At 42.0% G+C, this 26,811-nt stretch overlaps 1 protein-coding gene across 1 annotated transcript in view; it reads right to left on the reverse strand.

Annotated features, from left to right (window-relative positions):
• Positions 1–224: 224 nt before the first annotated feature.
• LOC146557216 (tomoregulin-2-like) overlaps positions 225–26,811 on the reverse strand; it is a 135,004-nt gene continuing 108,417 nt past the window's right edge. The window contains exons 6-10 of the mRNA XM_085248842.1: positions 19,549–19,697; positions 13,936–13,992; positions 13,633–13,759; positions 3,111–3,269; positions 225–833 (exon numbers count right to left, since the gene is read on the reverse strand). Of these exons, the coding sequence (XP_085104968.1) occupies positions 737–833; positions 3,111–3,269; positions 13,633–13,759; positions 13,936–13,992; positions 19,549–19,697 (589 nt within the window). The 3' untranslated portion in view covers positions 225–736. The remainder of the gene's footprint in view (positions 834–3,110; positions 3,270–13,632; positions 13,760–13,935; positions 13,993–19,548; positions 19,698–26,811) is intronic.

Here is a 26,811-nt window from a genome sequence, read left to right on the forward strand (position 1 = left end):
TTTCGTGATATAAATTATTTATTTACATTTACAGAAAAATTACCCCATCAAGACAACGTAGTAATAACTATTGGAAATAGAACCCAAGATACAGTAGCTGACGTCATCGTCACAACCGAACAGAGAGCTCTATAATAACATTGTGCCCTCTGTCAAAGGTCTCCTATAACACAAGGTGCAAGGCATCACGTGTAGCCCCCAAACCCCCCCACCCCCCTCCCAGGCTGAACACACACCTCATTAAAAGCCAGATACCCTGCTTTGCACTACCCCGATTTGCTTTGTACCCCTCATCTACAAAGAACAGCTAGCCCACCTCTACCAAAGTGCACACATCTAATACACATTCACACACACACACACATTCAGTATCCTCCGCACCCCCCCCTCCCGAGTCCTCATAGTTCGTGTTTTGTTTAGTTTTTTTCAGGAAAAACCTTCAGAAAAAGGTGCAAGGAGACACATGGGCATGGGTAGGGGGCTGGCGGCGGCGGTGACTGATGACAGCATTTCTCCAATGTGTAATCATTGTCACCTCACTTGTGTGCCAGCTCTGTCTTTGCTTTGCCACCATCCTCCATGGACATTCTTTGAGTTCATACTGGGAGAGAGGGCGAAGAGTGATGGGAAGCAGATGCTAATTTTCAGGGTTGGCCTACTTGGGGGCGGGGAAGAAACATCTAACGCCACAGTGCTCCGTAACGTGGAGAGGGGACTCTGTCTGGTGTGTCTGGGCTCAGATCAGTCGGGTGGAGGCGCGCATGGTATTCTCTGAACTGAAGTGGACATTGTTCTGCTTCTGCCGGTTGATCCTGTTGGTCCGTGGGCACTTCCTGAAACACAAAATCACGAAGAAGATGAATTACTGTTTTAATATTAATCTAATAACTCAGACTTTAAAGGGAGAAACATGGATGGCAGACTGCTGCTTTAATACAATACAATACCTCTGCTTTAATACTTTAAAGCAGAGGTCCCAAACCTTTTTCATGTAAATCACCTGTCAGGGACACAGATGTTAGCACACGATTATAATGACCAAAAGAATTCATGATACACGCAATATGACTGAAAAATGAGTAAAAATCACCTTTTTTAAAAATGACTACAGTTTAGAATGTAACAGCACCAACAAATTGAGTATTAAAAAAAGAATACTAAAAATAAAGTAAAGCTTAATTTGTAACCTTAAACAAGCATGAAGAAAAACACATTTGTAAATCACAGTTAGAGCCTGCTTCTTTCTTTTATGTTGCATATGTTCAGGTTCACTGTTAATAAGTCTGAGTTTGGGATTCATGTGCTTGCTTCTTTGACTCGTGCAACCCCCAAAGGCCACATCCACCAGGCCGAGAGACCGGAGAGTCACACCTACTGAAAGGTTTGCATTCCGCGATCGATTGGCGAGTGGTTGTTGGCAGTCACTGAGAAATTTGTTAAAGCTCCAGTCACGCCAGGGACCAGTTAGTGGCCCCCTGGCAACCACAGGTTGCTAGGGAGAAATGTATTCCCTGACAACTGGAGACTGAGCAGCCTCTTTGCGATTTGTTTCAGCTGTGTCTGATTGTGTGACTGCAGCTACACTGATGTATGCCGCATTCACCTCCAAATGGGGAACATAACAAAGATCCCAGGGCATTGGAAGGACTTTCAAGCACCTCTGATCCCAATTAGACTGCCAGAAAAAGACCGATCCATGGAAGCCCCACCCAGCAACCCCACAGCATCCAAAGGATCTGTGCCTGACGTTCTGGTGCCAAACAACCCAAAGCACTCCGTGTGATTCGGAGTACATAGCCATGCTATTCAGCAATACTCAGCGTTGCTTGCAAAACTTATTGCTGCAAAAACAAAAGAAGCATCTGAAAACAAATCAGATGAACACCTGTTTGAGACTTTTGTAGCGGGAAAATGAGAGGACAATCTGTAGAGAGATGATTTTCTTTTTTAACAGAAACAGAAAATAGCATTTCATAAGATGCTGAATTTGTAGGAAATGACTAACATCTTCATCTTTGAAAAATCAAACAAAATATTGTCTTTGCCAACAATTTCATAGGAACCAGAGGGCTTGGGCTCCACAGAAGAAGTTCAAGTTATAAAAGCCTTGTTTGTTCTGTTCATTTTATAAGACAGAAGTAACGAATAATAAAAATAAAATGGTGGAAACATGGTATTTTGCAGGGAAGTCCTTTTGAACAGACCTTTTCCAAGATGTCACAAAATCTCTTACACAAGAGGCAAAGCATAGGGATGACCTTTTCCACTTCCCCCTGTTTGTCCTTTAACTGAATGGCAAATCTTTACAACAAACAGAAATCACATAAAACTCCAGCAACATTCATAAAACGCAACAAATGACGCGCAAATTCGATCGGCTTGACAGAGACGGAGCGAGTCAGTAACCGCTGAAACGCTCGCCTGCGTCGATTCGCTTGGAAGTTCATTCCTTTCGACTCGTAGAAGAATTTTCAAGTATGTTTTTGTGTTAAATGGATATCGCTACGCTGCAGGACACATTAGTGTTGCTGTCGCTGTATTTCGTGTTATAAATTCTCTCTTTGCTTCTTTATCTCCTCTCCTTACCCTCTCACCCTGCTCCACTTTCTCATTTCGCCCCTCCTCCTCCTCCCTCCTTTGCTCGGAGGAGCAGTTTTGTCTCGGTCAAAACTCCTTTAAAATCTTTTATTAAATGTCATAAATTGCTTAGGTCAGCCAGAGGCAGACAAGCTGCAGGCTATATGTGAATGTGTGTGTTTGTGGCTCTGAGTGTGGGTGGGTTTTTATAGTGAATACAAAATGCTTATGTTAAAACACAAGTGTCTGTGTGTGTGTGCATGCTGGACTATACAGATATGTGTGGGTTTCTGTGCTTGCATACACACCTGCAGGTTTTCAGATATGTGTGTGTGTGTGTGTGTGTGTGTGTGTGTGTGTGTGTGTGTGTATGTGCCCCCTGAGAACGTGACAGTACTTTCTATGTGTGCCCAAAACCTCGGTGACCTTTCAGCTGTTGCCTACATGCTCAGGAGTCTGTAACTCCCAGATACACACCCAGGCTCATTAGTAGGCTGTTTTTGTATATGTGTGTGTGTTCGAGCATGACTCACCTGGTAATGCAGAGCACCACCACACAGATGATGACCACCTGGAGTGCTCCGATGATAGAGGCGATGAGGACATAGTGCAGTTTGCCGGAGCCTGGCACCACATAGAGGACGTTGTACTCCTTGATGTCACAATGGGGGCCCCTAAAACCCGAGTGACAGCTGAGATCACGCACACACAGACGCACAAACGCACAAGAGTGGGGGGAAAGTGAGAGAGAAAGCGAGTCATTCCTGTGCACGGAGTGACAGGTTCATTATTTTTAGCATTTCTAATTGAAACGTCACCGAGTGTTTGATAAAGACATTGCGGTGGAACGCCGCATTTCTGTGACAGTGTGGTGACTTTATTTTTTCCTTAGCTGTAGCTGTTCAGATGAACATGACTGATGGGGTTTGCGGTTAGCGGCATAAAAATGCATAATCTTCTCTTTGTTCTAGGCCTGTGGGCATACTAATGCTGCCATTATAGATAGTGTGTTAAGCTGTGTGTCTGTATAGAACATACACATGTAGCTGCCACAGTGAAGTGCTGAAAGCAACCAGATGAAAACGTCAAGTAGTGCGATTGGTCAGGTTGGGCTCCTTGTGTTTTCTCTTACAAGCTTCTGATATCAGGAGATTAATAGGGAAGACACTCAGGGAATAATGGAATGTAAGAACAGTTACTGCAGGGACTATAATTAAAGCATGATGCAATTCGGTCATGATACATCCATCTTGTGGTGCGGCGCTGGTATCAGTGTGTGAAATCAAACACTGAACGATTAATCAAAGCTTTCGCTGTGGGGAGCTGTGGCGCTCGAGCTGTCATTGACACCTTAGGACAAAAATAAAATCCAGATTTTATTTTAGAAAATAGAAAATCTATAGAAAACCTTCTCAGGAAATGATCTTCGGGGTGGATAGATATTAACTATTTGTTATCTGGGGTGCCAAACTCATTTAGCTCATCCCAAGTAGGTCAAGCCACTTGAGCCACATTTCAAGAAAAGCCACATACCATCTTAAAAAGAGAAAATCTAAAATGTGTCCTTTTTTGATGTAAATAAGGACATAGGTACATATATTTAATAAACTATCCGCTTACAAAGATCAGTAACAACAGAATAAGAGATGCAAAAGCAGCAATAGGTCCCAGCTTTTCTACATTCAGTTCATTTTCTGTCATTATAAAGAACACCTGCTCCTTGGATTCATCACTTTACTTGTTGTTTGTAGCGCTTTCTTTGTGCATAGGAATTTGCTAAGAGTGCTGCCCCCTGGTGGAGGCTAAAGAATCTGCATTTTCAAATGTGCACATTGAAAAACAAAGATGCAAACACAGAGTTTTGTCTTGCAGGTTATGGTCGGGTGAGCTGGTGAGCTGGTTAGTACTTGGATGCGAGTCAACATGGAAAACCTAGGTGGTGCAAAGTTGGGTGACGTAGTTGGTTGAGTGGTTAGGAGACAAGACACACCTTTCTGTGTGGAACTGGTGTGCCTGTGTGGGTCTTTGCCAGCATGACAGCAGTAAGTATGCCCACTTCCACAGCTCAGTTTCTATGTATTCAATGATATTGTCTCATTTTTTATACTGTATGACAGTTTGAGCTTTGCTATCTATAATTAGGCATTTGACATCTTTATACAACCAAACTCTGAAAACAATGGATAGAAAGCCTGTTTGGTGGCATCCTTGTCACATTTTAAAGAAATATAATTTACTTAGTTTTGAGAGATTTATTCATTTGTCTTTTCTTAACTTAGTTTTCAAATGTATAAACAGTCTGGGTCCAGAGTGTTTTTCCAGACACGTTCAAAGAAAAGACAGTGATAGCATTACTGGGAGGCAAGGTGTGACTGTGAAATACCACATCACAGATCTAAAGTTGGACAGCAGCAAGCCACAGCAATTTTAAATACATCATAAATCATAATTTCACAAAGATTCATACCCTCTAGCATGTATACATGCTAGAACATACCTGAAAACATGCACAACCAATGTGCATTTTACAACATATCTAATTTATACTAATCTTTTCCATATGGGTGTTGAACGTGTGTCAAACCCTGAGTCCCAAATATTGCTTTGAATGACACCAGCTCCTACTTGAAAACATGTTAGCGTGGCTGTGAAGAGCTCTAGACCTCAGGCTGGGGCGAGACTGACAGCCTTCTGGGCCAGATGTTTGGCTGGATGGTTCCAGCCCACTGGCTGTATGGTTGATACCTCTGCGCTTATTTCGAGGGTATTTTCTGACATCTGACAAAACAAAACAAAAAATACCCAAATTTCACCACCCTGCAAAAAAGTGAAGTCAAAATGAACAATGCTGGGTTCATACCACAAGTTTGTTTTGCTACGTTTAGTCCAAAATTATTTCAGAATTTAAAAAAGTCCAGCAAATATCAAAAGTGTAAATTAGAGTCCAAACAACAATGACCCAAAACATCTTATTGAACTTGTTACTCTCACCAAAAAACCTGATACAAAAGAAATGAAGACAGGTGTTGCAAGCTTGGCTACACTGTTGCCTTTGTGTGTCAGATACAGCCTGGCTTCCATACAAGGACATGTGGGGTAACACAGACAAAAACCCTTTTGTATTTAGAGCATTTTGTATTTAGAGGTAGTCTTTTACGGATGCAATCGGCAGCATAATACTACAGGTTTTGCCAGCTTGGTGTAGACCTTGAGTGGGAAAACACACACAAACACACACAAAAGACTAATGGAGATGATCTTTGTCCTCAGAGACGAGCTAAAACAGTCCCCCTTTTAATCTCCCCTTCTCCTCCATCTCCTCTTTACCTGCTTTTCCTGTCTCTGGGGAGGTTGTTACCCACCAACACCTGCACATCCTTGTTTGGCACAAACACACACACACAAACACACAACCTGCTTCACATTCTCTATCCCTTCGACCTGACAGCGTACGAGATGAACATTGCAACCTTGTTCTGTTCGGGGGTTGTGCTTGGTTTCCACACTCGTGTACCGCACAAACACACACACAGTCACAGACATGCACCACTCCCACAGAGACCGCTGCGCTTTCCTTCACATTAAGATACAGACTTTGCCTCGTACAGCCATCAGGGGGCAGCAGAGACCCTCCGCACTCCCTGGCTGCTCAGCATGCAAAGAGAACGTCTGGGATGATCGAGGTTAGAGAGAAAGTAGAGAGAGATAGCGCCAGCGAGAGACACCGAGACCCCCTGGCTGCTACACTATCAGGCTGTAAAAGATGGCAGACCTGAGCAGCACACATGTATACTGGCTTGGTGTGTGGGTGGTGGGTTTTAATATCATTCCTCAGTGTGCCTTTTTGTAAATGCATATCTCTGCTGCCTGTGTTAAGTGTATTCTGTGTGCCTGTATGAATATGAAATTTGCACCTGTGTGGCCAATTCTCAGCTGGTGTGTCTGTCGGCAAAATAGGGGCACAGGGGTGCACAGAATTCACGGTTTCGCATGAACTCTGGTTTTAGAGTGACAGCTTGATACACACAGTGAATGCATCAATTTATTTTCAAAAAAGGAAAATGCTCTAAAGTTTGTAATTGTCCGTAATTCCAACGTTAAATGCTGAAGCAACTAAATGCTGCACTCTCTCAGTACAGAATTGGACCTGTTTCTTCTGTGACGGTAAAAACATAGACTGTATATAGTAGATGGATGTATTTAAACCCACCTACTACCATTTTCAAACAGCTTCGAGAATTTTAGCTGTGACTGTTTTGTTATTTAGGGCCACAAATGATCATACTTAATTTCCAGCTAGATAGCAAGCTTTTTTAACTAAGAGTATTGGATTCGTTTTTCAGTCCTGGAGGTTACGGCTTGAGTAAAAAAAACATTATGGGACATAATATACTTTCAGCTTCTCTCTTGAATGGACCCAGATGTTTGACTTGGTACATTATATATTGTATCATAAGCCACGACCTGAACACATACATGAAAAGATATTTGCCCTCTTCCTGATTTCTTCGCACTTAAATGTTTTAGATCGTCAAATAAATTTCATTTTTAGACAAAGGTAAGCTGAGTTAACACAAAAATACATGTTTGAAATGATAATTTAATTTATTAAGGGAAAAAAGTCTCTTCAAACCTACCCGACTCTGTGTGAAAAATTAATTGCTGCCATTGTTAAATCATGAATTAACTGTGATTATCCACATATTTTGCAAAGCTGGGTTTAATTTCAATAGGTACACCCAGGCCTCATCACTGCCAGACCTGTTGAATTGAGAAGTCACTTAAATAGAACCTTTCTGACAAAGTAAAGCGGGCTAAACAATCTCAAAAAGCAATTCATAGTCCTACAATCTCAAGAATAGCAGAGAAGCAAACTCACATCTATCAAAATCATTTCTAAGGTTCTGGGACTCCAACGAACCATGACGAGAACCATTATCCAAAACTGGAGAAATCTGAAACAGTGGTGAACGTTTTCAGGAGCAGGCAGCCTACTGTTGAATCAGGAGGTCACAAGAACTGCAGAGTTCATGATTCAGCACAAGAAAGAGACGATGATGATCCCCAATATGTTTGGGAAAATACTCTGTGGACTGTTTAGACAAAAGTTTTACTTTTTAGAAGGTTTGAGTTCCGTTATCTGGCATAAAACTACCGCGGCACTTCATAACAAGAACATCATACCAACAGTCAAACATGGTGGTGGTAGTGTGGTGGTCTGGCGAGCTGCTTTGCTGCTTCAGGATCTTGAGGACTTGCCACAACTGCTCTCTGTCCGACCACCAGTTCATGCCCTGAAACTAAAGTGAACTTGGATTATGTATATCTGAAACACACAGCTCTCCGTCTGAATGACTCAACAAACTGATGGTTTTGGACTTAAATCGGATGGAGATGCTTTGGTTTAACCTTCACCACCTCCAATGTGGCATCGCTGTGAGATTTGAAAGACTCATTAGCAGTTGCAGTTGTCAAGGGTGACACAATGACTTATTTCATTCAGGGGGCTTTTACTTTAAATTTAAATTACTAATAAATTACTAATAAAGTCGATCATCATTTGAAAACTGTATTTTGTATTTACTTTAGTTATGTTTGCTAATATTACAATTTATTTGATGACATTTTTTTGTCTGTAAATACCAACTTAAAAATCTCAAACACTGCACGAATCTTTAAATAATTCATAGTTTCCTCCTTCCACATATAATATGTTTTTTTATAAAGATTTGACTGAGCTGGCACAGAATGACTTGCAGCGTCTGTCGCTTTGCTGTCACTTTGCAGATTTTATCAACAATAACAAATTTAATAATTCCAGCAAATACGCAGTAATAACAGGATAAGGCTTTCAGGGTTAATAAAAATAATAAATCATTTAAATTGATCACTTTTATTCAACATCATAAATGAACATGGATGAAGCAGGAACGCCAGTAAATCCATCTGCATTTATCTATGATTGAATGTGAGAGTTTCTTAAAGTGTCTGTTATCAGCAGCTGCTTCAAGTTTCTGCTTCAGTTCATGAATCCCCTGCAGCCATCCAAAGGCAGCGGCACAGATATGTTGATACATCTGCAGTTTATGATTAGAGCACAGCAACACAAGAGCGCCGAGCTATTACGCACACTTGTACACAGTTACATGCAAATGACACTAGGCTGCTACAAAGTAACCACACATCCCCACAAATCACTGGTGTAGTACTACATGATTTACTGCTTTATACCACATCTGCACCAAGAAGATGCCTGGATTTCTCTGTAGCTGCTTAAAATGCCCCAGGATATGTCCTCCCTTTCCTTTATTTTTGGGCTATATTTTTGTCACAAAGAAAATGGGCAGGTAGACACGAGCATTGTACTGATCAAAGTTCAGGCAACAGAGTAGTCTGTGTGCATAACAACTACAAAACTGAGTGCTTCAGCTGTATGATCACACCCAAAGATGGAAAACTAAAAACTAAAAATGTTTGTATATAACAATGTGACATCTCCATCCATCCATCCATCCATCCATCCATCCTCTCATGCTTCTCTAGCTCTTCTGGGGGCATACGAAACCATTCCCAAGCCAGTGTGTTCTGAGTCGGTCCAGGGACTTCTCATAGTAGGATATGTCTGAAACACTTCACCTAGGAGGTGCCCAGGATGCATCCAGATCAGATGCCCACAGCATTGTGATGGAGTCCTTTCGTTGTGGAAGAGTAGTAACTCTACTCTGAGTCCCCCCCCCGAATGTCTGATCTCTTAGGTTGAGCTTCTACACCTTACAGAGGAATCTCTTTTCCACCATTTGTTTCCATTCTCATTCTGTCCATCACCACCCAGATAACCTGACCACAGGTGAGGGTGGGATTATATCAACTGATAGACTGACGGCTTTGTTTTCATGCTCAGCTCGCTCTGCAACACAACAGACTGGAACAGCTTCTTCATCACTGATGACTGTGCTAATTCATCTGTCAGTCTCTTGTTCCATTCTTCCTTCATTCATGAACAAGACCCCAAGATACTTACATAAGATATTCATCTGTTTGGGGTAGCAACTCAAGGGCAACCAGTAGTCGGCACTCCACCCTTTTCCGGCCGAGAATCATGGCCTCAGACTTGGAGATGCTATTTTTTACCCCAGATGCTTCACACTTGGCTGCAAACTGCCCAGTGCAATCTGGAGGTAATGGGTCAATGAAGCCAACAGAACGACATCATCTGCAAAAAGCAGAGATGAGATCCGAGACCGTCGTACCCGAGACCTTCCAACCCTTGGCTGCACCCTAGAAAATGGTTTGAACCTGCAGGGGTCTCGAGGCGCTCTGGCTTTCTCCCAAACTCCAAAGACATGCATGCGAGATTATAATTGGAGATTCTGAAATTGGTGTGGATGTGAATGTGAAGATGACTGGTGACACTCACACTATGACAGCTACAATAGGCTCCTCCCCTCTGCGACCCTGAACTGGATAACCAGTTGAGAAAAATGGTGGATGGAAGGATTTTTTGACAGAACTTTTATTTGAGTGATTTTGTTTTGTTTTGCAAATGAACAGAAACATGATAATGGAATTAACTATTATGCTAATTTACCCAGTTATTTTACTTCAATTTTCAAGCAGACATTAAACTATTAAAAACTGAACAGTTTGTGACTAGTTCTAGTCAAAAAATATATATTACACTTGTTTAGAGCGGCACATTGTCAGATGTAATCCACCTCAATTCTGATAAGATGGCAGTTTGCAGACTAGCTCATTAAAGAACCAAGAATAAGAGGCCATCGCCGGCCGATACTTTCAGAATGCTGCAACTGGTGCTTCTTTAGTGCTCTACAACAGCAGCATTCTCCCATATGATATAAGCATTTGGAATTACACACTGAAAGTCAATAACTATATGCAAATAAGAGTATAGTTAGTTTACGACCAGTTATTGTAGACTTTCAGACTCGTAAATTGTTATAGAATATGTTGGATGTCAACAGCTGTCAGACCATTATAGCTATTGAAAAAGTGGGACATCTATCTCACTTGGCCTGTATATTCTGGGTGTTAGGGAGTTTGGTGTTTATGAGGTGCTGCTCCATCATTGGCGTATACATTACTGCGAGGGAGTATGCCTACTACAGTAAAATAGACTACACCACTGCTCCACATACAGTACAGCAAACTGGTCTGTTGGGACTTTTCATTCAGGTTATGATCAGATACTGGATTAAAATATTTTTCAAATAAAACCTCCTTTCCAACTCTCTCTTTTAGTAAAAGTTAAGCACGTTGCAAAGCAGTCATGGCTGTGTTACATTTCATGACACAATGTAACCATTTATGATGTGAGCTGGAGTCGAATTAAAACTCAAATCGCATCCTATAACAAGTGATGCAGTCGTATACCGCAAATTACTCTGTTTTTTTACAATTAATTTTTTACTGTAAGTTTCTGCCATCATTATACAAATACAGTAAAACCAATAAAACACACGCCATCTGCACTTCTGTGGCAGTGCGGGCTTAGGCTGTGCCTCTCTGCGCTGTGCAGACAACAATATGAATTCCCAGAGTGTCTTTGGGATTGTTAAGGTATTCAGGGTTTTTTGTAAATGCAGGCTATCCTCTCGAACCACTTTCGCTGTGAGCCAAAGGAAAATCACTGGCATTCTAATTAAATTATTTTTCTAAAGCGTTTTATTAATTGGGCTCCATTTACTCAAGCTTAATAACCAGGATATTTAGAGCGCCCTAGGGTATTATTTTCAATACTGTGAAATCTTGATAGGTTTTTGTTTATCAAACGACTAAAAATAGCAGGAAATGCACTGATTTCTGTCCAGTGAGGTAAACCAGACTCACTGCCTTTATTATAAGTGGCTCGCTCATCCTCAGGAGTGCACCTCCCCAAAGGCTCATTCTAAGCTGAGAAAAATCCCTGCCTGTCTGTGAATAGCACAGCTGCAGCAGAAGCTGACACTTAAAAAAAAAACAACTATAATCACAACCCTCTCTGATATGTATATATCCCCCTTCAGCCTCTTACTGTGTGCTGTATGGATGTGAACCACAGTCAAAGGCGTGATTGCAGATGGCACAAAGTCTGTGGGTCCAAGACCCGAAGCCCACCGCACACCGCAAAATAAGACCCTAGATCATAAAGCATGGGGATGGAAACACCAGCATCCTCATTAAGCAACAACAAACCCAACATGGGATTAATTTGAAGCAGTGCAGCATATTTGACTGGTCAACAGCCCGTCCTACCATTACAGCAGGAGGGATCTTAAACACATCTCGCTCTCAGCGCACTGGCTTATATTCATTTAAAATAAACAAGGCTGATTAAAAAATAAATTTGCTCCAGCACTTGCCAAGGAATTTCTAAATTTTACAGCTGATTAGCCGTCTTACATTCCACACTTCCTGTTAGTGTCTGCAGATCACACAGAGAGAGAGGAACAACAAATTTGTGATAAAAAAGACAGAACGGGCCTCAGTCATCTCGCTTCGTGTAGGGTTTGTTTGTTTGAGTGGAAACCTAATGAGTACGGTATGCTCGACTGATAAGTAGAAAATGGCCAACGCTCTGATCGTAATAGTTAACATAAATATAAAATTGATGATGGGAAGCTTTTTAAAATCCATTTCTCTCATTATAAATAATAGTTAATACCATCTACAATCCAGAATACTCTGCTACAAGTACATCATATTTAGGAAACAATGGTGGGCTGGCTAGCTTTTAAGTCAGAATGTCAAACTTGTGTTCAAATGTTGCAACTTGATATGTCACATGTGTATCTTTGCTTAAGACGCAAACCACATTTGTTGTCAGTCTCACAACACACCACCAACAGGCTTCCTCCACTGGCTAACTCAGAACTCAGAAGCCTGTTGTCATTGGTAACCAGTGATAGAGAGTGACCAGTTTATGTGGGAGGCATCTCGTGGTCATGGGAAGACACGAGATGCCTGGCTTTTGACATGGCAAATGTCAAAAGCCAGAAGCCAGACCCTCACAGAGATAATGAGACAGTGGTCAGCTACGTTAGGCACCGACACTAACCTAAAGAACGCCCAGAAATGAAACCAAACAAGTGCAAATATCATAATTTGACATCAAAAATTAAACAGCCTTTTACCTGCTCTGTGCATTGTCTGTGTGACCTGTTGTGCTCATACAACAACAGAGCAGGTAGGCGAGTGTCTGGCTTGTATACTGATCCTGCACATCTTACCTGTGACTTGAACAAAGTTATGTTTTTTTTTTGTTTGCATTCAGGGACCAATTGCAAGTAGTTGCAGCAGTTAACTGATCACCCAGAGGCCCACCAAGTTATTTTATAGTTAAATGACCATCCTGCAGCAACTACATGACCATGTGTGGAGAATTTCTGATATTTTTTACGTCTTCAGATCTTTGGGATTGTGGTTGGCTTCTGAATGTAAGCGGTTAATGTGAATTTCTGTGCAACAGATTTGCAACAGATGGCAACAGATTTGCGATTTTTATTTTTTTATCACACTTAATTGCCGTTTTATCACCCCACAGATTGCCTGTAATTGCCAACTTGACCCTATTCAGTGCAAACTAACAGCAGACGGACTCCATCTTACCGCCACTTTTAAGCGTCATGTCGCTGCACCAAAGTCGCTTTGAAGACGGCAGCTGACTGCGAATGGTCTTCGAAGCAGCTAATTCAAAAGCAAAGAGATTCCGAGTTCACTGCACACAGACCCAATGATTTTGGTCATGCCTATTTTCACTGGTGTGACTGCAGCATTAATCAAATTCCCAGAAGTGAGAACGCATCTGTGAAACAGACTATCTCCTGCAGTGTGCTGCATGTGAGAAAGAAGGAGCACGAAAAAGCTCCTGATTTAATTCTCCTGACGTTATCCTCTGTTCATGTGCGAAAACATGTATTATCACTTTGTAATATCATTGTCGTTTTTCTGTTTCCCCTCTTCCTATGAACCTCTCTACAACTGTGTGTGTGTGTGTGTGTGTGTGTGTGTGTGTGTGTGTGTGTGTGTGTGTGTGTGTGCGCATGTGTACATGTGTACCTGCAGGAAGGCTGAGCCAGGACGCTGGGGAACTGACACTCTCCATGGACGCAGTAGTTTTTATAGCGATCTGGACAGGGGATGGACAAACCGCGGGCCAGTCCGTTCCTGGTCTCCTCTTTCTCCCCTACAAACACACGAGACCCTTAAAATCTGCCACTGCCCCTCAGGAAGAGATGAATTATAACAAGTGGGAAACATGAAAGGATGACGAACAGAGGAAAGTCTGGGAGCAAATCTAATTCATCTTTGAATGACAGCACATGTTATGTGCTTATCTGCCACCATCATGGAAGCACTCACCCGTGGGGTCGGTCCGTGCGAAGTGTCCATCTCCGCCTTTGTTCCCAATTATGTCATCTGGAAAGGCCAAAGACACATTAAAGCTGAGCTCAGGTCACCGCAACCTGTCCTACAGCTCCATCGCAGGTTACTCATGCACAGTGATGCTACTGCAGGTAAAGAGGACTGAATGTGAATTATCATCTCAACAAAAGGTTCATGTGCAGTGTGCGCCTGTGTGCTTAATGCGTATAAATGGGAGCCATTCTCTTCAAGTCAGAAACCGCCACCCCTAATGTATTACACCGAACAAAGGCCAGAATGGAGCAGAGTCGGGTGGAAAAGATCAGACGGAATAATGCATTTTTGCTCACCCCATTGACGCTGCATCGAGTTCTACTTTTCACAATGGCTAGACAAAATCACCTTCAAATCATTATCATTTTATTGCGATTGATTTTTTCTTTTTTTTCAGAGGTCAGTACGATCGTTCCCTCAAACAGAAGCTGTGAAAGCATTCTTCAGATTCATGACGCAAGACTTGTGGCTGGATCTGTGACTTAGAATTTACTTCTTATTTTTCTTCTTTTATTTATTTCTTTATTCACAAGAACACCCGAGGCACAGTAAAAGAAAAGAGACTCAGAAAGATTTCAGTGAGTTCAGAAGCTCAAGTCCCGTATGCGTAACATCCACTTAAGAAAAATCAAATGAAGAAAACAAATGAATTTTAAAACGTAGCCAGCGGCGAGACGCTACAAGCTCAACAGACTGCAGCTCCAGTGGATTCAACGAGTATCTGGTTAAATTTGTCTGTGGAGCTGAGGTTCAACAATATCTTCACAAGGTTATCTGCGCTTTTTGTTGAGCTACTGTAGCAGAAGCCGTTTCCTAATAGCATGAAAGTGGAGCATAATCAGCCATCTAAGTGCCGGGGTGTCACTGTGAGTCCTTGCTAACATGAGGTCGTCTCAGTGCCTCCATTTCATGCTATTTGTCTTTTTCCTTGATTGAAACAGAATCAAACGGGGTGGTCTGACCCACAGGACATAACATGAGGGAATACAGATTTCTGTTTGTGTTCCAGGGCTCGTTAGCCCTGATTGCTTTACTTCCCATTACTTCTCAAAAGACCTATTTGTCCTGTGTGTACTTAGAACCTCTCAAATGGTCTCTTACACTAAAAAAAATAACTACAGATCTTAAAAGGTGCATTTGACTCCAGAATCAAAGCCTGTAGTGTTTCTTTTAGAATGTTTAGGTGTAAATCACCTAGTTTGGGAGATTTCTGTCTCTTCTTTCACATAATGGAACTAAATGACTCTCTGAAAAAGCTTTATTTAAAAACTCAGCAACTATTTCTAGAAATCATCACCTGGTTAAAAAAAAAAAAAAGCACTCACAACAGGATTTACTTTTGTATGAACTTTTTTCCGCTACCAAACGACATGTGTCAGGTGTATCAATCTGCAAAAGGAAGCTTTTGTGACAATAAACACTGATGTTTCTGCGCTGAGCTGAGCTACAAGGTTACCGAGTTGCATTCTTGTATAGACTGGAAATAATGCCTAAAATAATTCCAAAATGAAAGTTCTTACATTTCCATGGGCTTTTGGAAAACATAATGCTCTCAGTGCAAAGCAGTCTTACGTGTACATACAGCCCACAGAAGGCAGCAATAAAAGCAACAGACAACAAATCCATAATTAAAGTAAGAATAAGGTCGTCAGCGCGCCGTCCATCTCCAGTGCTTCACTCAACATCTTAACAGAGCCTAACTGCATCTGGTGAGTGACTCAGTCTGACTTAGTGGGTTCGCTGTGGGAAGTGAGTCTCTCACAGAGTGCAAGGGAATTAGCTGCGACTACGGTAAAGTGAATGTTGGTGGTGGTGACCAGCCACAAAGTGTGCAGACAAGCTCAGGCTGCAGTAAAGTCTGTTACATAATGAGAAGAGAGCCGCAGTAAACTGGAAAGTGAGGCTGACACTGATTCTCCTCAACACCTTTGCAAAGTGTTCAGATGACCAGCAGACCAGAAAACAAGACTTTCTGGCTAAGAGGTTAGTGCTAAGCACTGCACCACTGTGCTGCCTTCGCCTCTGAGGACACTAAGCTTTGACTGTCTACAGGCCATGGATATACACTCACTGGACACATTATTAGGTACACCTTGCTAGTACTGGGTAGAACCCACATTTGCCCTAATTCTTCACTTCACAGACTGAAGAAGCTTTGGGATATGGTGTGTTACCCTGCTGGAAGCAATAGATGAAACACTATGATCATAAATGGATGGACATTTAAACGATGGTCACTTGGTGCTAAGGGACATAAAGTGCTAAGAAAATATCCCCCACACCATTACACCACCAACACCAATCTGAATCACTGATACAAGGCTGGATGGATCCATCGTTTCATGTTGTTTACACCAAGTTCTGATCCTGCCATCCAAAAGTCACAGCAGAAGTCGAGACTCAATGGACCAGGTAACGTTTTCCTTATCTTCTGTTGTCCAATATGGTGAGATCTTCTGTATTGGTTGTAATGACTGGTTTGAGTAACTGGGGTTGCTTGAAGCAACCAAATAAAAGTTAAATCAAATTTTGTATTAAGATGTGCATTTGCAATTTTGAAACAACTCAGGTGTGATTTAAAAGTTAATATTCAATTTTATTTATATAGCCTCAAATCACAACAGTTGTCTAAAGTCTACTAAACCTGATGTTTTGAACAAAATGTAACCTTCAACTATTCAACAGAATTAGCAGAATAGCAACAAAATTGCTAATTGTTAAAATCTGGTTGAATTCAAACCTTTGTGATAGTCTGAAAAGATTTTTCTAACAAACTTTAAACTGAAAGGAACTGTGTTTTTAAGGGCATGACTTGCTGAGCAGATTCAGCTTGGACAAAAAAGGTCCATGGAAATCTGGTGCTTCAAATCTTTCATATCTATAACTACAGCTATATTTTGGTAGTTGGAGCTCCACATGAATACCATTTAGTTCCATTATAGTCAAGAATACTCAGTACTATAATACTGATTATACTGATAATACGGACTACAAACACGCACATTACCAACTCCGGAAGACGATCAAAGCAGCCAAACGTGAGTACAGGGACAGGGTGGAACAACAGTTTGACAACCCTCGGAGTATGTGGCAGGGACTAAACACGATCACAGACTTTAGAGGGAAAACCAGCACACCGCAGACCACGGCCTCTCTGTGTGAGGACCTAAACGTATTCTACGCTAGATTCGACACAGCGAACACCATGAGACCGGACAGTGTGCGCACCGCGGATGACGTCAGTGCGCACACTGTGTCTGAGGAGGATGTGCGGAAGTGCTTCAGGAAGGTGAACGCACGCAAAGCTACTGGTCCGGACGGGATTCCCGGCCGCATCCTCAGGTCATGCGCGGCTCAGCTGGCTGGAGTGTTCACGCACATCTTCAACCTTTCCCTCTCTCTGTCTGTAGTCCCAGCCTGCTTCAAAATGGCCACCATCGTCCCTGTACCCAAATCCTCCACCATCTCCTCATTGAACGACTGGCGACCTGTAGCCCTGACCCCCATCGTAAGCAAATGCTTCGAGAAGCTGGTCAGGGACTTCATCTGCTCTGCACTACCCGACTCACTGGACCCTCTACAGTTTGCATACCGCCACAACAGGTCCACTGATGATGCCATAGCCCTGACACTACACACTGCCCTGTCACACCTGGAGAAGAGAGACACGTATGTGAGGATGCTGTTTGTAGATTACAGCTCAGCATTCAATACCATCGTTCCCTCGAAGCTGGACAGGAAACTGCAGGATCTAGGACTGAGCAGCTCCCTCTGCAGCTGGATCCTTAGCTTCCTGTCTGACAGACGCCAGGTGGTCAGACTGGGCAGCATCACCTCATCCCCCATCACACTGAACACTGGTGCTCCACAGGGGTGTGTACTGAGCCCTCTCCTGTACTCACTCTACACCTACGACTGCACAGCCACTAACAGCTCCAACATCATTGTGAAGTTTGCGGACGACACTACAGTGGTGGGTCTTATCACCAACGGTGATGAGACGGCTTACAGGGAGGAGGTCAGCGCCCTGACCCACTGGTGTCAAGACAACCATCTCACCCTCAACGTCGCAAAGACAAAGGAGTTGATAGTGGACTTCCGGAGGTGCAGAGAAGTACACACCCCCATCACCATCAACGGCGCTGCTGTGGAGAGAGTGAGCAGCTTCCGGTTCCTTGGCGTACACCTGGCTGAGGATCTTACGTGGTCAGTACACACAAACAAAACAGTGAAGAAGGCGCAGCAGCGCCTCTTCTTTCTCAGGAGACTGAAAAGATTCGGCATGAGCCCCCGCATCCTCAGGACCTTCTATCACTGTGCCATTGAGAGCATCCTCACTGGATGCATCACCACCTGGTATGGCAACAGCACCGCCTACAACTGCAAAGCTCTCCAGCGAGTAGTGCGGTGCTCTGAACGGATAATTGGAGGTGAGCTTCCCTCCCTCCAAGACATCTACAGGAAGCGGTGCCTGAGGAAAGCGGGGAGGATCATCAAGGACTCCAGTCACCCCAGCCATAAACTGTTCAGACTGCTTCCATCAGGAAGGAGGTTCTGCAGCATCCGGTCCCGTACCAGCAGACTGAGAGACAGCTTTTTCCATCAGGCCATCAGACTGCTGAACACGTCATAGACACCTCAGCTTCACTACTGGAACTTCAACATTATGCACTCCACACTGTATATAAATGCCACTTGTTTTGCACATATTCAACTCTGTATATTTTATATATTTTATTATTATTATTTTATTTTATTTTTTTACTATTTAATTTGTAAAAGTGTGTATACACACACACACACACACACACACACACACACACACACAGGAAAATATTTAGTATACACATCCAGAAATGCATACACTATTATATATTGTACATATATTTATTAGTTTCAGGTTGGCCATTCTTGTATTTTGCTCGTTTGTGTTGTTGTGTTTGCACATCTCTGTTGCTTATGGGGCTCGCACACAAGAATTTCACTCGCATGTGCTGTGCCAGTGTGCCTGCACATGTGATGTGACAATAAAAAGTGATTTGATTTGATTTTAGGTTTTAAACCACACAAACCGTAAATGACATTAAATGAAATAAAAACACATTTGTCTGTCTCTGTCTTCTACATGTATTCGAACTATAACTCAGTTTAAGGATTAAAGCACTGAGATTAATAAAAAAAACAACTTTATCCCCAGAAATAGTGCGCCAAAATCAAAGATACTACATTAAAAAAAGGAGGGATTAACATTGTGTAAAATTATCTGTATATGTAGCAGCAGCGGCTCTGAGGATTATCTTTCCACACCATTCCAAAATTTGATTGAGTGAAACTTTCTGTAATTATAAAATGTGGCTGGAACTGCAGTTGGAGGGAGATGCAAAATCACGCCGCCTGCATTTAGCTCTGCACGATGCCTCATTTGCCTCCGTGTTTTCACTCCAACGTGACGCAAACACCTGTTCATGGAGGTACACTGACGGCTTCCGCTGTGTTTGTGAAAGTGTTGTTGTGCCTTTCAGAGTCAGTGTGCTAGTGTGCATTTGAGAGTCTGACCGTGGCAGTGGCCCAGGTACTTGACCTCGATGCGCTCCTGCTTCTGACAGGATGCCTCCTTCACCTGGCAGGGGTTGTCATAGGAACGACCATCTGAGGCGCACACTGGGTTGAAGCTGATGTGGGAACAGTCGATGTTGCAGACACACCTAACGAACAAAACAAATATCCATGTTACAGCAAACCTTCTGATTATCAAAGTCAAAAATCTAAAATAATGAAAACAGAAATATTAATAAAAATGAGAGAATCCTTATTCTGGAAACGCTGCTTTGTGTGTTTGGCTGCCGGAGACAAATTCATTCAGGGATTAAAGGTAAGACAGCAAAAAAACCCTACATTTGCACTCAGACAGAATGCTGGACCATGCATAGTAATCCTGTTCAAACTGGGGTTTCGGCTCATTCAATTTGACACAATAGCAAATGTATTTAACTTCTGCAAAAGAAAAAAAAAGAGAGAGGCTGCACCGAGGGCTTGACTGACAAATGATGTTCTCTTACAAAGGCAGGAAGCAATTAATAATGAAAGAACTGTAGATAACAAAGCAGTGCATTTTAATGTTGTGGAGAAAACAGCACACACTCACATACAATTCAAGCTGTCGGGTGTGGAATTCATTGGAGATAAGATAGAATAGCTTAAATGTAAAATAATAACAACTTATATGTTAATATGCCAATGCCATTGTTGAAAATCCATTGTACTATGCAGAAAAGCTTGTTTCTTGTATCTGGCTTTATAACAAGCTAATATAACGTCCTTCAACTAAACTTAAACCTGCTTAGAAATTCACAAAATCATAATGATGGGCTCGAGATGCGAGGCAGGCGTCACAAGGTGTGACCTACATTTTTTTTTAAAAACGAAGCAAAGTAGTTTAAAGGCCTGATCTTTCACCTCTAAAATTAGCCGAGTTTGTTTTCTCTACATAGTCAAAGGAGCTTGCAAAGAAAAGCGTCTGGACTTCTTTAAGTTACTTGAAGACGTTTCACCTCTCATCCGAGAAGCTTCTTCAGTTCTAAGGTCAAATGGTGGAGAGTCCCAGATATAAACCTAGTGGGAGTGACCCCCCACAGAAGGACAAAAGGACCCCCTGATGATCCTCTAATCGCCTGAGCCAAGGTGTGAAACTGGGTGTGGGTCCCAATCAGCCAGAGTTTCGGGTGAGTTCATTGTGAAACCTGGCCCCACCTTATCATGCGAATTCCTGAGATTGAAGAAGCTTCTCGGATGAGAGGTGAAACGTCTTCAAGTAACTTAAAGAAGTCCAGACACTTTTCTTTGCAAGCTCCTTTGACTACGATGACCTGGATGACTGAGAACCTTCACAGACATTTCTCTACATAATGAATTTGTTGCTTTCTTCCACCGAGCTGGCGTTTCTGCTGTGTTTTTGTGGCAGACTGAAAAAAACATCAATTTCTCCAGGAATCTGGAGCTTACTTGATGTTTTTAGCTCTTGCAAATTAACCAGGCAATTTGCTGGCGTGCCACAATTTTCGATTAAATTTCAGTGCGAGTGTTTGTGTGTCTGTTTGCGTTCTTCTCCCGGCCTGACATCTGCATAAATGACAGCGAGAGCGAAGCACCGCGCACACCTGCGTGCATGTGCATATTTGTGTGTTTGTGTGTGTGTATTTCGGCATTAGTGTAGTGTGACCCTTAAGTCTGTGACAGGCCTGATCAGCAAAAATTACAGCCAGATTGCCTTCCCCAGACAGTTGCTGAGTAGCGCTGAACGCAAGATTCTGTAATTATAAATCTGTCATTATTCTCCCGGCCTTTTCATTTTCCCCTGGTGCCAAGCTCTCAGTAAAGCACAGGCATTCAGCTGTCTTACAGCAGCATTTACATACACGCCCACATGGGCGCCCGCCAACACATAAACAGATGCCCACACACGCACTCACACACACACCTTGACAATCAGCCGTGATGATTCGTACTGCTGACATTGATGTTGATTGAAACGCCGTGCAGCAGAGTGTGGCAGCGCTCAGCTACTGTTGTAATGATGGATCAGCAAAGTAAGAATGATGTGAAGAAAGGCTTCGTTATGCATCAGAGAGGACGCGCTTGTGTTGAGGCTGCCGACATCCAAAATCCCACATGACACTGAAGGTGAGCTGCCACAACTATGAATGACCCAACACTCCTGAGGGCTGCTCAATGAAACTGTAACGCTGTGATTCCAAATACCATTTCTCACCAATGACAAGAAAAAAAGGCCAGTTTTCGTCTCTAATTAGGGGTACAAAAATAACAGTCTGAATCTATGCACAACCACAGACATGACACACAATTTGATATAGCTTTAAAAAAACAAAATGAAAAAAAAAGCCCTCTCTGTTCACTCTGTTTTTGCTGTTGGCGTGTGTGCACCAAACAACCTTCTCTTGCTAGTTAGCTCCATTTTCAGATAGAAAAACTACAAAGAAATGTCACATTGTACCATATACTAAACTGCCTGAAATCCTGACACTGACTTCTCCTCCTGCAACATGAAGAGTAGCTTTAAAAATGTACCAGAACTCTACATGTCATTTAAGAAATGTGTGTGAACCGAATGCAGCTAATGCTATTTTAAAACTCTTCCTGACTGACGTCAAATACAAAAGAACTACATCGTATGGCAAGCTAAACAAGCTAGGATGCCGTTAGCAGCATATGTGTTTGATTAATAACTGATGAAATACTGACCTAGTTTTAGTTTAGTTTTCACTTTTCACATAATGGACTATGGATCTGGACAAGATCAAGAAGCAACCCCTGGGAGTGAAAAATAAAGCAGACACAGAAACAGCAAAAACTGCATTTCCTCGATTGGCAACTTAACATTCTGGCCACTGTGATCTTAGATTTTTCAAGCAGGTGTCACGAGTTTGTGCTGGATCTTAATAATGAGAGAGACACTGCACATTCAAACTTAGCTGGCCTGCCCTAAATCATATTCTACACTAATGGAGACCATGATTTACAAAATGAGCATTATGCTGTATTTAGTACAAGCACAGACTCCTCGGAAACGTGCTTACTGAGGGAATGAATCAGTGTAACTGAGGGCCTGTTTTTTCTATAGAGTTCTACACAACTGCACTTCTTTTTGCAAACAGTTGCCATGTGATAAAGAAAACATAAGAAAGAATGCAGGTTTAAGGTGTTTCCATATAGGTTTCACTTTTCAGGCCCAGAGGCAATATATAAAGTTATAGTAAATTCCCTTAGACCAGGGGTGTCCAATTCCAGGCTCAAGGGCGGGTGTCCTGCAGGTTTTAGATATCATCCTAAATCAAATGATTAGTTCATCACCAGGCCTCTGGAGAACCTCAAGACATGTTGAGGAGGTAATTTAGCCATTTAAATCAACTGTGTTGGATCAAGGACACATCTAAAACCTGCAGGACACTGGCCCTTGAGCCTGGAGATGGACACCCCTGCCTTAGACCCTCATGTCAATGCCAAGTTTTTGAGACCTCTACTTTATTGATTGTATTGATACCAACTGTGATAGGATTGAAACTTTGTTTCTTTCCTATAAGTTAATTTTTTTTGTTTAGGAAAAAACAACAAAAAAAACATACCTTTATTTAAAGCCTATACCGAATATGTGAAAATACTAGCTGTGCATTTACTTGCAAAATTTGCAGTATGGCATTACATAAATAAAATGAATTGAATTAGATTGGACATGTTAATCATGTTTCTGGTGTTTGATTCCTTTTGGAACATTTGTAATGCAATACAAAATAAGGTGTTGATTTTCCAAGCCAAATGGGTGTAGTCACAGTGGTTGTGTTCGTCTTCTATATACAATCTAATCAAGACAATGATTATTACACATCCCATTGCATTAAGGTGGATGCAGATTATACAAATAGGACTCTCAGCAATCAAGCTCAAATTATCTGCATAGCTAGATACCACTGGAGGCAAGTGATTTTTATTTTTTTTTGTCATTTGTGTTAACCTTTAAAGATTATACAGCACAGGCTTTAATTTTTGCAAAAGCTGCCCTGAAGACAAGATTAGGCTTACAATTATAGTGCCTGCGTTATCATAAAAAGTATCTAAATGGGAACAGTTTCAGCATGAAAGGAAGCAGCAAGACTCAAAGAATCAAAGCACAGTCTTCCCAGCTTCTGAACTGAGAGCAAGTGTCCAGACATCCATCACCAAAAAACATAATATAGGCTTAACAACACGGTCGTATACATGTGCACATGCACACCACTCATCTCCCATCGTAGAACACTTTCAGACTGTTGTCCATCCCGAGAGGCCGCAGTTGGTCGGTGGCTGATATCTGTGCTCCATACATTTTTAATGAGGCCTCTCACTTTCTCCACAATAGGCACTATACCACCAGACTGCAGTGCGTCAACACATCCTAGTGCTACCCGCAGACAGCCATGCACAAAAACTCATATGCATAAAGAAGACAGCTATCGTTTTGCCGTAGTCTTTGTTTTCCCCATTCTCCTTTTCACACACACCAAGCCATTCCTTCACACATGCTGCTGAGAGGTACAGAGGGGTAAAGAAGTGTTAAATGAAAGGTAGCAGTGTGATTGCAAATGTGCGAACTATATCCAAGTGTATGCACAACGTGTGTGAGAGAGTACTTTCCTAGCAGGATGTGTAGTATTGATTAGTTTCTGGCGATTTCCCTCCCATCAAAGCCTCCCCACCTCCAGACTGTCTGCGGGCTCCCAACTGAAAAGGCCACTTTACACACATTTCAACACTTACAGCAGCTGAGGACAACATATCCACTGACTGCCTCATGTTGTGTACAAATCCTTAGCAGCTAACCTCACTGCAACTGAACACAGCATTGATTTTCATAATCCTCAGCCTCAAATTTCACTGTAATCCTTTGAAAAACTGTGCGAGAGAAGCAAATAGACAAACAGAGCCAGAGAGAGAGATGTGGAGACAGGGAGAGCAAAACAGTAACGGTGCAATGCAAAGTAAGGAAGAGAAAATATACAATAAAACCCAACAGGCACAAACAGCAAAAATAAATTGCAATGCTCTGTGACACAAAATGTTATGAGTCCAGTAGTCATTGATGGATTGCTGAACAGGTATACTGGGCGCAGACAAACAACTTGTACAGGTGCTAGATCAAAAAACAAATTGAAGACAGAAGGTCATCACAAAGCAGAAAAAGCTATTTACAGACATAAACACATTCATCATCTAGGTCGATGTGATGTGTTATCTTCATGAGATGTACTCGCAGACGTCACCTGACAGAGCAGAGCTGGATAACACAGCTGATATTCCCATGAGAAGGAGAACATGGCGGAATGGGAAAAACAAAGCAAAACTACAGACTGATAAATAATAACACTGCTCGGTCTGTACAGTCATCTCTGGGCCAAAAGTCAATGTAAACATTTAATATAAGACATAAAATCTAAAGTCTATTCGTACACGCAAAGAGATCACAAAGAGTTACAAACTAACTAAAAGTAAAGTAGTTATCCAGTGCTCACAAAGGGATGTCAAATAACCTCAAAAAGGTCTCCAAAGAGATGTAAAAAATCTACATCAAAACACAGAAAGTTAAAATATGACTACACGTGGAGGTAAAACTTCACACCTCCACAAAAAGATGCAGAACAATGACAAAGGGACAAATAAAGTCTATGAAAAGTTAGAAAAACCCCTATAAACCACATCTAGGCATTGTACTGATAAACTCCCTGATAGCCGATTGTTTGGTGGACTCTCTTATGCCGTAACAAGACGTTGCGGGAAATCTGGAACTTCAGTTGACATACAGCGGACAATTTAAAATGTTCTTCTTGGTCCTTGATGACAGATGCAATGTTTGCAACACAGTCCAGTTAAAGTTTGAGATTACAAAGGGGATGGCAGCAATGCACTCAGTGACAGGGACCGCGTCAGGAGTGATTCGTTCATGGGGGAAAACGAATGCTTCGATAAGCTGGGGCTGTGAAAAACTGTTGCATTTTTAAAGTAGATGCATGAGGAAGCTGTCAGGTGGCTCAGCCTGGCCAAAAAGCTAACAGAGTGTGGGACCTGAGAGCTGAAATACGAGTTTTGTGAGAAGAAGGACAAGGACATTCCAGAGCTCTCAGATGCAGAATAGAAGGCAGATGCTACATTTGCTGTTGATGTGACCGTCCTTCATGTTTTCACCTCGGACATTGATTTCGCTCACTGAAGAAAAAAAAACAAAACAGACTGAAAAACTGCAGATTATATAATTCAACTACAAGTAAAATAGCAGTAGCACTTTGTATAAAGTTAAAAGTCCTTTTTTTGCAAAACCATGCACATTTTGTGCACAACAGTTTTTGTCAATGTTGATTAAACTGCAATAACACATTGGCATTTTAACTAGAGATGGACCGATCCGATATTACGTATCGGTATCGGTCCGATACTGACCTAAATTACTGGATCGGATATCGGAGAAAAATAAAAAATGTAATCCGATCCATTAAATATCACGAAAGCACCTCACAAAACTTGCAACACGCTGTAACTCACCTCAGAACTTTAGCACGTCGGAGCAGTATGCATCACGTGATAGAGCGGCTGTGGCATGCGGGACCTGTCGGTGGTCTGGATAGCATGTGGAGCTTCCCTAGCAACCCGGCATTTCATCTCCGACAAAGTTATCCCCGAGAGAAGTAAAGCAAGTGTGTAAGTCCATCTCTGAATGTTTGTAAAGCATTCCTGGGTTAAGCTTAACAAGCGACTGCCTCTTCTTGCTGCTACTTCAATCATGAAACTGCTTAACGATCAGCTGATCGGCTTTTCTGTCGCGAGTCCGTGTCTCTAGTTTGCTTTTGGCCCACTTTGCACCAGAAAGAGGAAACCAGCGGCTGAACAACAGCAGCACGTTTAAGCTTGATCAGCTGTTGTTAGAATTTATTTAATATTACTTTCTACTCGAGGATCTTTTCTGTGTAGCTGACGGCTGGTAACTGTGCAGGGGCGGATCTAGCAAAGTTTAGCCAGGGGGGCCGATAGGGCATTAACAGGGAAAAGGGGGCACAAAGACATACTTTTCTTTCTTATTCTCATTTAAAATGTCTAGCTTTAAATAAATAATTATCTAACACCCAAAGTTTTAATTTGATGTAAAATGAATAGAAGTCAATTACTGTATATAGTAACTAGTAAGTCTAATATACCCTAGTAAGCTATAGTACTTTTTCCTTTGGGAAGGTACCATCTGTGCAGTCTGCAATTTTGTTGAAGAAAGATGTTGAATCTATT

This window comes from Mchenga conophoros, linkage group LG16, assembly GCF_057382185.1.
Source record: "Mchenga conophoros isolate Kocher_MC1m ecotype Shallow Benthic linkage group LG16, M_conophoros_male_GT1.1, whole genome shotgun sequence".
In the NCBI taxonomy this organism is placed as follows: Eukaryota; Metazoa; Chordata; class Actinopteri; order Cichliformes; family Cichlidae; genus Mchenga; species Mchenga conophoros.